Source organism: Muntiacus reevesi, chromosome 1, assembly GCF_963930625.1.
Source record: "Muntiacus reevesi chromosome 1, mMunRee1.1, whole genome shotgun sequence".
Classification (NCBI taxonomy): domain Eukaryota; kingdom Metazoa; phylum Chordata; class Mammalia; order Artiodactyla; family Cervidae; genus Muntiacus; species Muntiacus reevesi.
This window is the reverse complement of record NC_089249.1, coordinates 130631420-130644963: the sequence shown is the minus strand read 5'-3', so window position 1 is coordinate 130644963 and position 13544 is coordinate 130631420. Positions and strand designations below refer to the sequence as shown.

Here is a 13544-nt window from a genome sequence, read left to right as displayed (position 1 = left end):
CCCCATCTGTTTGCCCTGAAGTGATGGGACCAGATGCCATGATCATTCTTTTTGAATGTTGAATTTTAAGACAGCTTTCTCACTTTCTTGTTTCACTTTCATCAAGAGGCCCTTTAGTTCTTCTTTGCTTTCTGCCATAAGGGTGCTGTCATCTGCATATCTGAGGTTATGGATATTTGTCCCGGCAATCTTGATTCCAGCTTGTGCTTCACCTAGCCCAGCATTTCACATGATGTACTCTTCATATCAGTTAAATTAGTAGGTTGACAATATACAGCCTTGATGTAATCGTTTCCCAATTTGGCACTAGCTCATTGTTCCATGTTTGGTTCTAACTATTGCTTCTTGACCTACGTACAGATTTCTCAAGAGACACGTAAGGTGATGTGGTATTCCCATCTCTTGAAAAATTTTCCACAGTTTGATGTGATCCACACAGTCAAAGGCTTTGGTATAGTCAATAAAGCAGAAGTAGATGTTTTTCTGTAACTCTCTTGCTTTTTCTGTGATCCAACAGAGTGTTGGCAATTTGATCTCTTGTTCCTCTGCCTTTTCTAAATCCAGATTGAACATCTGAACGTTCACTGTTCATGTACTGTTGAAGCCTGGCTTGGAGAATTTTGAGCATTACTTTGCTAGCTTGTGAGAAGAGTGCAATTGTGCAGTAGTTTGAACATTCTTTGGCATTGCCTTTCTTTGGGACTGGAATGAAAACTGACCTTTTCTAGTCCTGAGGCCACTGCTGCATTTTCCAAGTTTGCTGGCATATTGAGTGCAGCACTTTCACAGCATCTTTTAGGATATGAAATAGCTCAACTGGAATTCCATCAACTCCACTAGCTTTGTTTGTAGTGATGCTTCCTAAGGCCCACTTGACTTTGCATTCCAGGATATCCGGCCCTAGGTGAGTGATCACACCATTGTGATTATCTGGTTCATGACGATCTTTTTTGTATAGTTCTTCTGTGTATTCTTGCCACCTCTTCTTAATATCTCCTGCTTCTGTTAGGTCCATACTGTCTGTCCTTTATTTTGTCTTTGATATCATTTAGCTCCAGGAATACAGTAGCATGCCAAAAACTCTTTGCAACCTCATGGACTTATACAGTCCATGGAATTCTCTAGGCCAAAATCCTGGAGTGTGTAGCCATTCCCTTCTCCAGAGGATCTCCCAACCCAGGAATTGAACCCAGGTCTCCCACATTGCAGGCAGATTCTTTACCAGCTGAACCACTAAGGAAGTCCAAGAATACTGGAGTGGGTAGGCTATCCCTTTTGCAGCTGATCTTCCCAACCCAGGAATCAAACCAGGGTATCCTGCATTGCAGGCAGATTCTTTACCAGCTGAGCTACCAGGGAATCCCCAACTCTTCTTTATCTACCACCATATCGCAATAATTTTTTAGGGTATGAATGAAAGAATGAATATGCTTCATTGTGTTAGTTTGCAAACTTGATCTTGGAGATACTGGAGAAATGCATTTATGTATATTTCTTGGGTATACATCCCAGGAATAGGTCTTATTGATGATTTTTCTGTTTCTATTGGAGTTTTTTTGGAGGGTGGGTATCAGCAGCATCCATTAAAAACTACACAAGAAGTTACAATCAGCTGTTTGAAACCTAAATGATCAATTTTGGAAACTAGATGGCCCATAACAAGATTTGGCCTTCTTTCTACCTTCTTCGCCTTTACCTACATTTCAGCTAATGAATTAATTTAAGAAATGTACCTACCTATATGGAGATTTTGCCTTTGCCAAGTGTTCAAATGCTAAATTTTAATAAGTTTCCATTTGTGATCATGTCACATATTTCCTTGAAAGGATGGGGTCATGAGAAGAAGTTTAATTGGATCACAAAACTGCACACTTTTCAGGATAAAAAATAAAGGCTAAGGAAAGAGTCCATTATGTTACAAGAAAGAAAGTAAACTTTGGACACAAAACAACCATTTATAATGATTAAGGACAGAATTTGCTATTAGAAGTATATTCATAATAATGACTTCATTTTAATTAGGAACTTCATTGATGCCCCAGCAAGCAGTGTGAACTCATTAGGATATGTTAAGTTATAGTATGGCATGGCAGGTGATGAAAAATGTAAGGGAAAATTAAAAAATAAATTGAGCTTAGAATATTAGAATATGTAAGTGATATTCACTTGGCAGTGAATTTGACATATATAGTTCCTTTAGAAGAAACAGAAGAAGAGAAAAAGAAATATCTTTCCCAGGAATGATTGCTTTAAAACCTTGACTATTTTAATTGCATGTGTCAAAACAGAAATATTTGACTATAAGCAAACAGGAAGTAAGAATTAGAATTCAAATATAGCCCAAAAGTTATTCTCATTAAAAAAATTACATTCCTGTCATTAAAGTTTAGATTAAAATTTCTCTATTAAAATTGCACTTGACTGCCACTGTGGGAGTCTATTTTCTGCTTATTCATTTTGTTGGCATTAACAGAAGCTGCATGAGTTCAGGGAGAATAGAATTCAAGAATTCAAGAGGAAAACAAAAATAAGAGACTACAGCTCAGTTTTGACAAAATGCTATTTAGCACTCTATACTGATTCACCCCTGTAATGAAGGACGTGCAAGTTTGATTCCTGGCTCAGGTTACAGTCCATGGAGTTGCAAGAGTAGGACACAAATTAGCGACTAAACCACCACTACTATTGATTCACTTATGAGTGGTCAAGTCTAGTATAAATTTAATAAGTTAAAGAATGATTGTTAAATAAGAAGTCTCTAATATAATTCATATTTTCAGTCTTATGTAAATAGACATTCATTTGGTGTTTTTTAGAAATAAAACCCTGGATGTTAGCACTTTACTTTTCTGTCTATTCAGTATGTACTTCCTTTGCAAAGCTGGTTGGAGCATTAGAGATCAGGATTAATGCTAAGGTCAGTTGCAAGATTCTATCTAGTATGCATATTCCCAAGACTGAGGCACTTAAATGATCTGGGAATTAGTGAGTAGTTTCTATCAAAGAGACTGTTGAAAACCACCTGAAACAAGCATTCAGAACGGAGCTGGAGCACACAGTTGATGTTCAGTAGACTCTGTGCCAGACTGATTGAATATATCATCAAAGCTAGATCATGGAAAAAGAGAGCAATTGAGTCTATCTTTATCTTCTCAGTAAAATGATTTTCAGCACAACTGTTATTCCTTTGGATTTTGTTTTTCTTTTCATCTCTCCAGTGTTAATACCTTCCCCATAATAATGATGCTGCTGGACTTGCATCACAAAACCATGATAGTTTGCGCTATGAATCACTGATAGTTGCTCTGAGTCACTGATAGGTGCTAGATGTTGCAGCAGTGAACTTAAGTCAAAATAGGGAAAATTTGCAGGTTGTCAAATGTGAAAGGTCAAAGAAAGTCAAACTTGGTTTGAAAACTGTGCTAAAATTCTCTCAAGATTTGCACTACAAAAGGAAAGTCATATATTCACAGTAAACTTGCTAAAAATCAAAATAACATTTAATAACATATCATGTAACGAATACTGTAGTAAGTATTTAATCTCATTTTCTTCACAGAGCTATGTCATATGAATCATTTTAATAATTTTTTTAACTGAAGAAAATGAGGCTTGAGGAGGTTAAATAACTTGCTCAAATTGGAGGGAGAAAAAAATAATTACTTAAAAAAACAGAAACAAGATTTCAATCCTGATGTATATACAACGCCCATGATTTAAGTACTTATACTGCTGAAATGATTTTTTCCACTTTTAAAACATCAAAACATGGTGGATATCACTGCATAATAATAGAGATACACATTGACAAACTAATTTACTCAAGGGTTTATTACTCCAGAGGAGCTCTCAAGTTCTATCTTCTTTCAGCATTTGTCATATACTCCATTATAGTTAGCTCACAAGAAAGTACTTTCTCCCATTCTCTCTCAGGCTGAAGGTTTTATGTAGCTCTTTACATGTAACAGAAGACTTCCCTCTCCTGCCCCACTCCAATGCTCTGTATTCTGTCTTGTATTCTTGTGTGTTTCCTTTGCTGGATGATGACAGGACCGAGGAAGAAAAGCCAAAGCAGTTCAGAGCAATCTTCAATTGCTACTTACATTTTTCTTTTCCTTTTTATTATGGACACTGAAAATGAAAATGTAAGTCTCTCAGTCTTGTCTGACTCTTTGAGACTCCATAGACTATAGCCCACCAGGCTCCTCTGTCCATGGAATTCTTCAGGCAAGAATAATGGAGCCATTCATTCCCTTCTCAAGGGGATCTTCCCCACCCAGGGATCGAACCCAAGTCTCCTGCATTGCAGGCGGATTTTTACCATCTGAGCCATCAGGGAAGCCCATTCAGTTCAGTTCAGTTGCTCAGTCGTGTCTGACTCTGTCATCCCATGAAAACCACAGCACGTCAGGCCTCCCTGTCCATCACCAACTCCCAGAGTTCACCCAAACCCATGTCCATCACATCAGTGATGCCATCCAACCATCTCATCCTCTGTCGTCCCCTTCTCCTCCTGCCCTCAATCTTTCCCAGCATCAGGGTCTTTTCAAATGACTCAGCTCATCGCATCAGGTGGCCAAAGTATTGGAGTTTCAGCTTCAACATCAGTCCTTCCAATGAACACCCAGGACTGATCTCCTTTAGGATGGACTGGCTGGATCTCCTTGCATGCCAAGGGACTATCAAGAGTCTTCTCCAACACTACAGTTCAAAAGCATCAATTCTTCGGTGCTCAGCTTTCTGTATAGTCCAACTCTCACATCCATACATGACCAGTGGAAAAACCATAGCCTTGACTAGACGGACCTTTGTTGGCAAAGTAATGTCTCTTTTTAATATGCTGTCTAGGTTGGTCATAACTTTACTTCCAAGGAGTAAGCATCTTTTAATTTCATGGCTGCAGTCACCATCTGCAGTGATTTTGGAGCCCAGAAAAATAAAGTCTGACACTGTTTCCACTGTTTCCCCATCTATTTGCCATGAAGTGATAGGACCGGATGCCATGATCTTAGTTTTCTGAATGTTGAGCTTTAAGCCAACTTTTTCACTCTCCTCTTTCACTTTTATCAAGAGGCTCTTTAGTTCTTCCTCACTTTCTGCCATAAGGGTGGTGTCATCTGCATATCTGAGGTTATTGATATCTCTCCCAGCAATCTTGATTCCAGCTTGTCCTTTCTCCAGCCCAGTGTTTCTCATGATGTACTCTTCATATAAGTTAAATAAGCAGGGTGACAATATACAGCCTTGACATATTCCTTTTCCTCTTTAGAAACAGTCTGTTATTCCATGTCCAGTTCTAACTGTTGTTTCCTGACCTGCATACAGATTTCTCAAGAGGCAGGTCAGGTGGTCTGGTATTCCCATCTCTTTCAGAATTTTCCACAGTTTATTGTGATCCACACAGTCAAAGGCTTTGACACATATGGGCCAAAGGGAAGCCCATTATGGGCACTAATTTCCTACAGATTTTAAGAGAAAAATCCAATCTGCCTAGCTTTAAAAGCTGAGTTCAGCTCTTCAGAAAACCGGTGTTATTTGAAATCAAAACTATAGAGAAGATGTCTGTGAATGCATTTCCAAGTCTGGGCTATTGAGTGCATTTTGTTTAGGATTACCTATCAATGAAATATCTCCAAAACATCTATAATATAATTAACTTTGAGAATTTAGATGTCTGGCTCAGCCTAAGGCCATGTTATTCCAAGAACCAAATTATTTGTATTATTTGTAATTATCTTGTATTTCCAAGAACCAAATTATTTCATAAAGTTTCCATTCATACTATGAAATAGGTATACCATTTACAATTAGGCTCATTTGGGTAGACAATTTAAGTAGTGGTGTTTTCATCAGATTTTTTTTTTTTTTTTTGCATTGTTCATTGAGGTAGGGGAAAGTACAAGTAGAAGCAAGTTAAATTCTTAACTGTTTTTCATGAAATCCTGGGCTCCTTGCCGTATTAACAATTAGTAAAAATGACTTGGAATTTATTGTACTTCTATGTGTGGCATTCCAAAGTTAGTTGAGGTATGTTTCTCAATATGAGTAAATGTGTCTAGGGACTTTGCTACTGAGAAGTTGAATGTGGAAAGCAAGAAGGCTAAGGGGGTGAGAAAATTCTGGAATATTCTTATGTCTCTGAGAACAAACCACTGGACTTGCCAATGCTAATTAAAGCATTTTACTGAGATCCTTCAAATTCCCTAGAATTAGAGGCTTCTCTTTTTAGCAGCACTCTGGAGAATAGCGCCTTTTCTTTTTCTGTTTTAAAATTTCAATAGCTTTTGAAGTTTTTAACTGGGCGCTTTGATAATAATGTTCTGAATTCATAGTACCTTTCAAGTTTAAGTACTTTACGAATGATAATAGAAGGCTTATTCACCAAAGACTTTGCTATCTCACTAAAGCTGCTGGAGATTTAAATGGCAGGAGGCAGCCTGAAATTAACCTGGGAGGCCAAAGATGTGATCTCACATCTACTGAAAAAATGTCCAGGCAGTACCAGTGACCTCAAGAGGTCAAGAATTTTAGCTTTACATTTTTTTCAAAGGCTACCTCTGGCTCTCTAGGGCCCTCCTGGGGCAATGGTCTTTGTTCAGACAAAGTCAAGGATTTCATTAAGTGAATCAGTAACACTACTTGTCTTCTCACCTGGGACTGTATCATAGTACCCTATCAGAGTTTAGACCTCCTTTATCTGTGAAATCTGCCCCAGTCAGAGTATAAGAAAATTTTCCTTCAGGCAGAATTTGTAATACAGTGGGACTCTGTTCCTGTCTCCAGAATCTTATCAAATGCTACTTTTTTTTTTCTTTTTGGAGAGAATTTCTTGAATTTCTCCATAAGTATTATATAAGATATTGCTTGTGAGAGAAATGCTTCCTTTCAAATATCTGTGTTTTCTACTCATATATAAATTTTAATTCATCAGGGTGCCCTGAAAAGTTCAAATTATACATAGAATGTATACCTTGTATGAGAATCATTAATTTAAACTTGATCTCTCAAATTTTTAATATTATTTCTCATGATTTTAATTGTTCTTCAGCTAGTTGTTGTTTGGTCACTAAGTCATGTCTGACTCTTGCGACCCCATGAACTGTAACCCACTAGGGTCCTCTGTCCATGGCAATAATACTGGAGTGGGTTGCTATTACCTTCTCTAGGGGATCTTCCCATCCCAGGGATTGAATTCATATCTGCTGCATTGGCAGGCAGATCCTTCACTGCTGAACCACTAGGGAAGCCCCTCTTCATCTAGAGGTATAATCAAAATTATTTTTTCTAGGTACATAAGAATCCTATCAAAGGCATTTCTGAATTTGTAGTAACAAGATTCCTATTATAGTTTTTCAAATGAGAAAATGATAAACTAAAAGCTGAAATTTGTAATCATATGTAAATTTTTTTTTTTTAGCTCTGATGATGCCTTCAGTAAAGTCAATTTAAATTACCGCACAGAAAATGGTCTATCTCTACTTCATTTATGTTGCATTTGTGGAGGTGAGTGCTTGGAACTCAATACTCTGTAAACTAGTTATACGTATATATGGTTAGTGATTTCAGCTGCTTAGTAGTCTACAAGAGAATTCTATTCATACTCAGTTTTTTCTTTTGCTTTGCTTCAGGTGAGGAAGTAACTAAGTTCTAGTTACTTAGATATTCCAATTGATTTAACTCTGAATTTAAGTTTTATTGTGTTCCTACCTTGAATCAGGTATGCCTGGAAATTTTTTTAAAGGCATTTTTTTCAGTATCAGGCATGCTAGTCAGGGATTAGGTTAAATTCAGATGCACTTAAAACATTCCCCAAAACATCATCAAGCAATTGCTTCACAATCTGCAGTCAGATATATTTACGGTAATAAATGTCAAAGACAAAATCCCAAATTGAAATTTGGTCAAAGTGAAGACTAAGTGAAATTTGGTTCATAACTTGTTCTGTTCCATTCATTAATGTATCCCAAGCATCTAGGATGGTGCCTGGCATGTAGCAGGTACTCAATAAATTTACTGAATTGGTAAATGAATACATTTTTTGTTAATCCAAGCTACTATGCTTTGGACTCAGTTTTTTAAAAGAACAGTAATGTATAAGTATTGACTCTAAATATATCCCATCACCACTCTCCAAACAACATATCTTCCCAAATTTAAACACACCTTTACAACCTTAGTCAAATTTCTCTGATCTAAATAAACTAATGATGTAGTGATGTTCTGATTTCTATCTAAGCTTTTTCACAAACATTAAATCATTTACTAAGGTGAATGTTTTCATGTTTTTACTTTTTAAAGCATTATTAGAAGAGCGCCAAATAAAAAATGTAGCATGAATTCTTTCAAATACACAGCACAAAGTTTTCTAAATATAGTAGAATTGTTCACTAATACTTATTAACTGACAATTCACCAAATGGCCTGCAGAACAGCAGTCTGACATTTTCATACATTGGTGTGATGTTTATCATTCCACTAAAGATTTACTTAAAGATTTTTAAGTCACTTAGTCTATCTCCACAATTTGACTTTTCTCAATTTTTTTCTCTAAGGCAACAAGTCACATATTAGAACCCTTATGTTAAAAGGTCTCCGCCCATCTCGACTGACAAGAAATGGATTTACAGCCTTGCATTTGGCAGTTTACAAGGTACACAAGTTTTGTATTAGAACCAAAGATGATGGGCTTTGTTTTCTTTTTGATTTTTCAAATTAGTGATCATGGAAAATATGCAGGGGGATGGGAGCATTATGTTACTGGATAGAGTTCTAGGTACCTCTTTGTTGAGCAGATATCATCAGAACATATTCACTTTATTGCTTTCCATCTTTATCTCATTTAATTCTCACAAGAACACTGGGAATAAATACTATTATTATCTCAGGGTTACATGGTTATCTAGTGGTTAGCCAGAATTTAAGACCTAACAGCCTGGTTTTCTTGCCAGAGCTCCTTCCAAGGAGACCAACCTGCCTCAATATAGATGATGAAGCTGCATTTGAGGATGAAAGAAGCACATTGAAGCTGCATTTTTCTGCATGTTTTCCTAATAAACAAAATATCTCTAGGGCTCCCTTTAGTTTCTTTCTTTTATCATATTTTTGCTTCAGTTGTTTTTTTGTTTTCTTTTTTTTCCTTTACAGTAGACCTGGGTTTCAACATAATTTCAGTACCTTTAAAAAAAAAAGTGGAATGAATAAGCTGGGATACTCAATGTTGGGATAGATTCTTGAGACTGTCATAAATATGAGCTTATTCAACATATAAATTAAACATAAAAGCTCATTTTCTGATTGTAGTAAGCTTCTACTTATTCTGTACTTATTACAAACTAAATACCTCACTAGGTTTTATATACATTATTTCTTTAACATTATAATAACTTAGTGAGTTTCCTGCTAGTCTTTATTTTATGGAAAAGGAAATTGAAAATTAAAGTTGGATATCTAGATGGAGAAGCCTGGCATGCTGCTGTCCATGGGGTCGCAAAGAATTGGACATGACTGAGCAATTGAACAACAAATGATTAGTATCAAGTACAGTTGGTTCTTATTGCATATATTGTTCTTTCTCAATGTCATATGAATCTGTAACAGGATTTTATTCCAGTTTTGTTTGTGCAGGTGTGGTAGTGGCTGGGGCAGGGGATGGGGAGGGGGCAGCTGTTTGCTTGTATCTGGATCATTTTCACTTTGCTTTGCAACCCTCCCCCAACCTTTAGAGAGTTTATCTCAAAGGTTGTGGGGGGAGAGAGCTGATATTCCCATGATTCACACTCGCATATATTCTTGTGATTTGTCATGCAAATATTCTAATCCTCATCCTTTTTCAAGCCCAGTCAATGCTTAGTCAATTTGTCAAATTCCTTCTGGAAGAGAGTGTCAGTAAGTGCTAAGTTGTCTTTAACATCAAAATCACTGCAGATGGTGATTGCAGCCATGAAATTAAAAGACGCTTACTCCTTGGAAGGAAAGTTATGACCAACCTAGACAGCATATTAAAAAGCAGAGACATTACTTTGTCAACAAAGGTCCGTCTAGTCAAGGCTATGGTTTTTCCAGTAGTCATGTATGGATGTGAGAGTTGGATTATAAAGAGGGCTGAGCGCAGAAGAATTGATGCTTTTGAACTGTGGTTTGGAGAAGACTCTTGATAGTCCGTTGGATTGCAAGGAGATCCAACCAGTCCATCCTAAGGGAAATCGGTCCTGGGTGTTCATTGGAAGGACTGATGTTAAAGCTGAAACTCCAGTATTTTGGCCACCTGACTCATTTGAAAAGACCCTGATGTTGGGAAAGATTGAAGGCAGGAGGAGAAGGGGACGACAGAGGATGAGATGGTTGGATGGCATCACTGACTCAGTGGACATGGGTTTAGGTAGACTCTGGCAGTTGGTGACGGACAGGGAGGCCTGGCATGCTGCGGTTCATGGGGTCACAAAGAGTTGGTCATGACTGAACGACTGAACTGAACTGAACTGAATCATCCTCCAGAACTTGAATGGAGACTGAGTTCAGGGTATCGGAAACAGTGTCTGATGCCAGCTTTTCTGCTTAATGGCAGGGTGTGACAGTAGAAGTGATCCAAGGAATAGGAAGCTGGTCATGGACAGTCAAGTCAGTATTGTCAACCCTGAATCTGACTGTCTGGGAGAGTCTTTCTATATCAGTTCATTTTCCTAAGATAGCATGACAACCACACAAACGGTTTCTGAATGATTTAGTACTACAATCTTAAGGAAATATATTTCTTCCACCTCTGTTTATGAAACCTAAATTTCCATTTTTAGAGTTTCCTTTGCTCTAGTTTTTCTGTTTTCTTGTATTTTACCAAAGGATATATGGACTACAACTTTTCAATAACAAATTTAAACAAATTTATTATCTTAGGACACAGGTAGGCCAAAATTTTTAAGAAGCCATAATAGAATGCATGATTACTTATTTTTTAACAAAGGTAAAAACAAGTGAAATTTACCATTCCACTGTAAACATGGAAACAATATAAATTAGTCATTCATACTAATGTTGTATTAAATGTAGTTCTAATTATATCTTCCCTGAACTACTGCAGTAGGCCTCTGATTCATTTGGGGCTGTAGTTTTCTTCCCCCATATAATTTTTTATTCTATTTTACTATTATTTTAAATAAAATGACTTCTAGAGTATTGCAAAAAACACTTTTTCCAGATGAATTGTTTACATTTTGTCCCATCTCCATCATCAGTCTGTTCTTTTTCTGAATCATTTGAAAATAAATTGAAGACAGCAACATTCCCCATAGCTACTAAAGTCTATTGATATCTTTATTTCTGAAGAAAAAGGAAATTCACTTACATAATCACAATACAGTTATCAAAATCAGAAAATGTAAATTGATACTTTACTCTTTATCTAATCTATACTCCAAATTCAAATCTGGTCAGCTATTCCAATACTGTAATTTATAGCTATTCATTTATTTTGATTAGCATTCTGTCCAGAATCATATGTTTCTTGTTTTCTTGTCTTTGTAATCTCCTTTAGTCTGAAGGAGTTTCTTTGATTTGCCTTGCCTTTCTTGATCTGAGTATTTTTGATGCGTACAAAACAATAATTTTATGTGGTTCTTTTGAATTTTAGAAATGTTACAATTGAAATTTGTTTTATTCTTAATACTCACAAAAAGAATAATTTAATTTTCAAATCATTTTATTAGCCACATTCAATTATACATCCTCCAATGCTGGGCCTGCCTCAGAGCTAAGTATTTTTCACCAGTGAGGGCATGGCTGCTTTCATTAGTAAGAACAGAGAAGATGATTAGCTTTTAAAAGCCATGTGAATAGTTAGATGCCATACTTTTCTTTCTTTGTTTTTCTTGGTTTTTTTTTTTTTTTTTGGAAGGAATCAGATTTATTGAGATATAATATATGCACAATAAAACTCACAATTTTAAGTGTAAAAGTTGATGACTTTTGTATATATTCGTGTACATCATTATTATCATGTTATAGGAATTTTCTGTCATACACAAAAGTTCCCTCATACCTTTATGCAGTTAATTCCATCCTCCATGTCACATGGTCTCTGGAAACCACTGATGCCTTTTCTACCCCTTTAGTTTCCCCCTTTTGAGGATTTTATATGAATGCAGTCAATTCAGTTTATTTTATTTTGTGTATGGTTTACCATAATGCTATTGTGTGTTCAGTAGTTCATTTCTTTTATTGGAAAGTTGTATTCCCTTATAAGAATATACCACAGTTTAACAATCCACCTGTTGAAGGATTTACTGATAATTGTTTTTAGATTTTGACTATTATAAATAAACCTGCTATTAACATTCATATACAAATATTTGTTTGAACATATGTTTTTATTTCTCTTGCTGCAATACATATTAGTGAAATTGCTGGGTCATATACATGGGCTTCCATGATGGCTCAGTGGTAGAGAATCTACCTGCCAGCGCAGGAGACTCAAGATACTCAGGTTTGATCCCTGGGTCAGGAAGATCCCCTAGAGGAGGAAATGACAACCACTCCAGTATTCCCTGCTGGAGAATCCCATGGACAGAGGAGCCTGGCAAGCTTCAGTCCATAGGGTCCCAAAGAATTAGACATTACCGAGTGACTGAACACATACACACATAGGTAAGTGCATGTTTAATTTTAATAAGATGTCAAACTCCTTACCAAACTGGCTGTATCATTTTCCATTTCCATCAGCCATGTATTAGAATTCTAGTTGTTCCACATTTTTGTCAACATTTGGTATGGTAAATTTTTTTGTTGTTGTTTTAGCCGTTCTATTAGATGTATGTTATATTATCTCATTATGAATATTTTGAATTTCCCCAGTGACTAATGAAGTTGAAAAGATTTTCATGTGTTTGTCACATGTGTGTTTTTGGTACAGTGTCTGTTCAGTTATTTTTTTCCAATTTTTATATTTGGTTTATTGTTTTCTTGACTTGTAAGAGACTTTTATATATCCTGGATACAGATTCTGTGTTGGATATACATTTTGCAAAAAGTTTCTCCTGTTCTGTGGCTTGCTTTTTCATTTTCTTAACAGTGCCATTTAAAGAAAAAAAAATAATATGCATTACTTTTTAATTGAGGACTCCAGTGATTACACTGTGGATCCTTAATGTATCACAAGTACTTTCTCTTAATATTGGCCTGTGCTGTGCTTAGTCACTCAGTCAAGTCTGACTCTTTGTGATCCCATGGACTGTGGCCCACCAGACTTCTCTGTCCATGGGGATTCTCCAGGCAAGAATACTGGAGTGGGTTGCCATGCCCTCCTCCAGGGGATCTTCCCAACCCAGGAATTGATCCCAGGTCTTATGCATTGCAGTCAGATTCTTTACTGTCTGAGCCACTGTGGAAGCCTATGAATACTGGAATGGGTAGCCTATCCATTTTCCAGGGGATCTTCATGACCCAGGAATGAAATCAGTATCTCCTGCATTACAGGCAGATTCTTTATCAGCTGAGCTACCAAGGAAGCCCTAATATTGGCCTAATTTACCCTAAATATAAGACCCTTTCAATGA

General features: G+C 36.5%; 1 protein-coding gene across 1 annotated transcript in view; it reads left to right on the top strand.

Annotated features, from left to right (window-relative positions):
* The window catches only part of TNNI3K (TNNI3 interacting kinase), a 311086-nt gene that overhangs the window by 7618 nt on the left and 289924 nt on the right, over positions 1 to 13544 (top strand). The window contains exons 3-4 of the mRNA XM_065910902.1: positions 7418 to 7503; positions 8553 to 8650. Of these exons, the coding sequence (XP_065766974.1) occupies positions 7418 to 7503; positions 8553 to 8650 (184 nt within the window). The remainder of the gene's footprint in view (positions 1 to 7417; positions 7504 to 8552; positions 8651 to 13544) is intronic.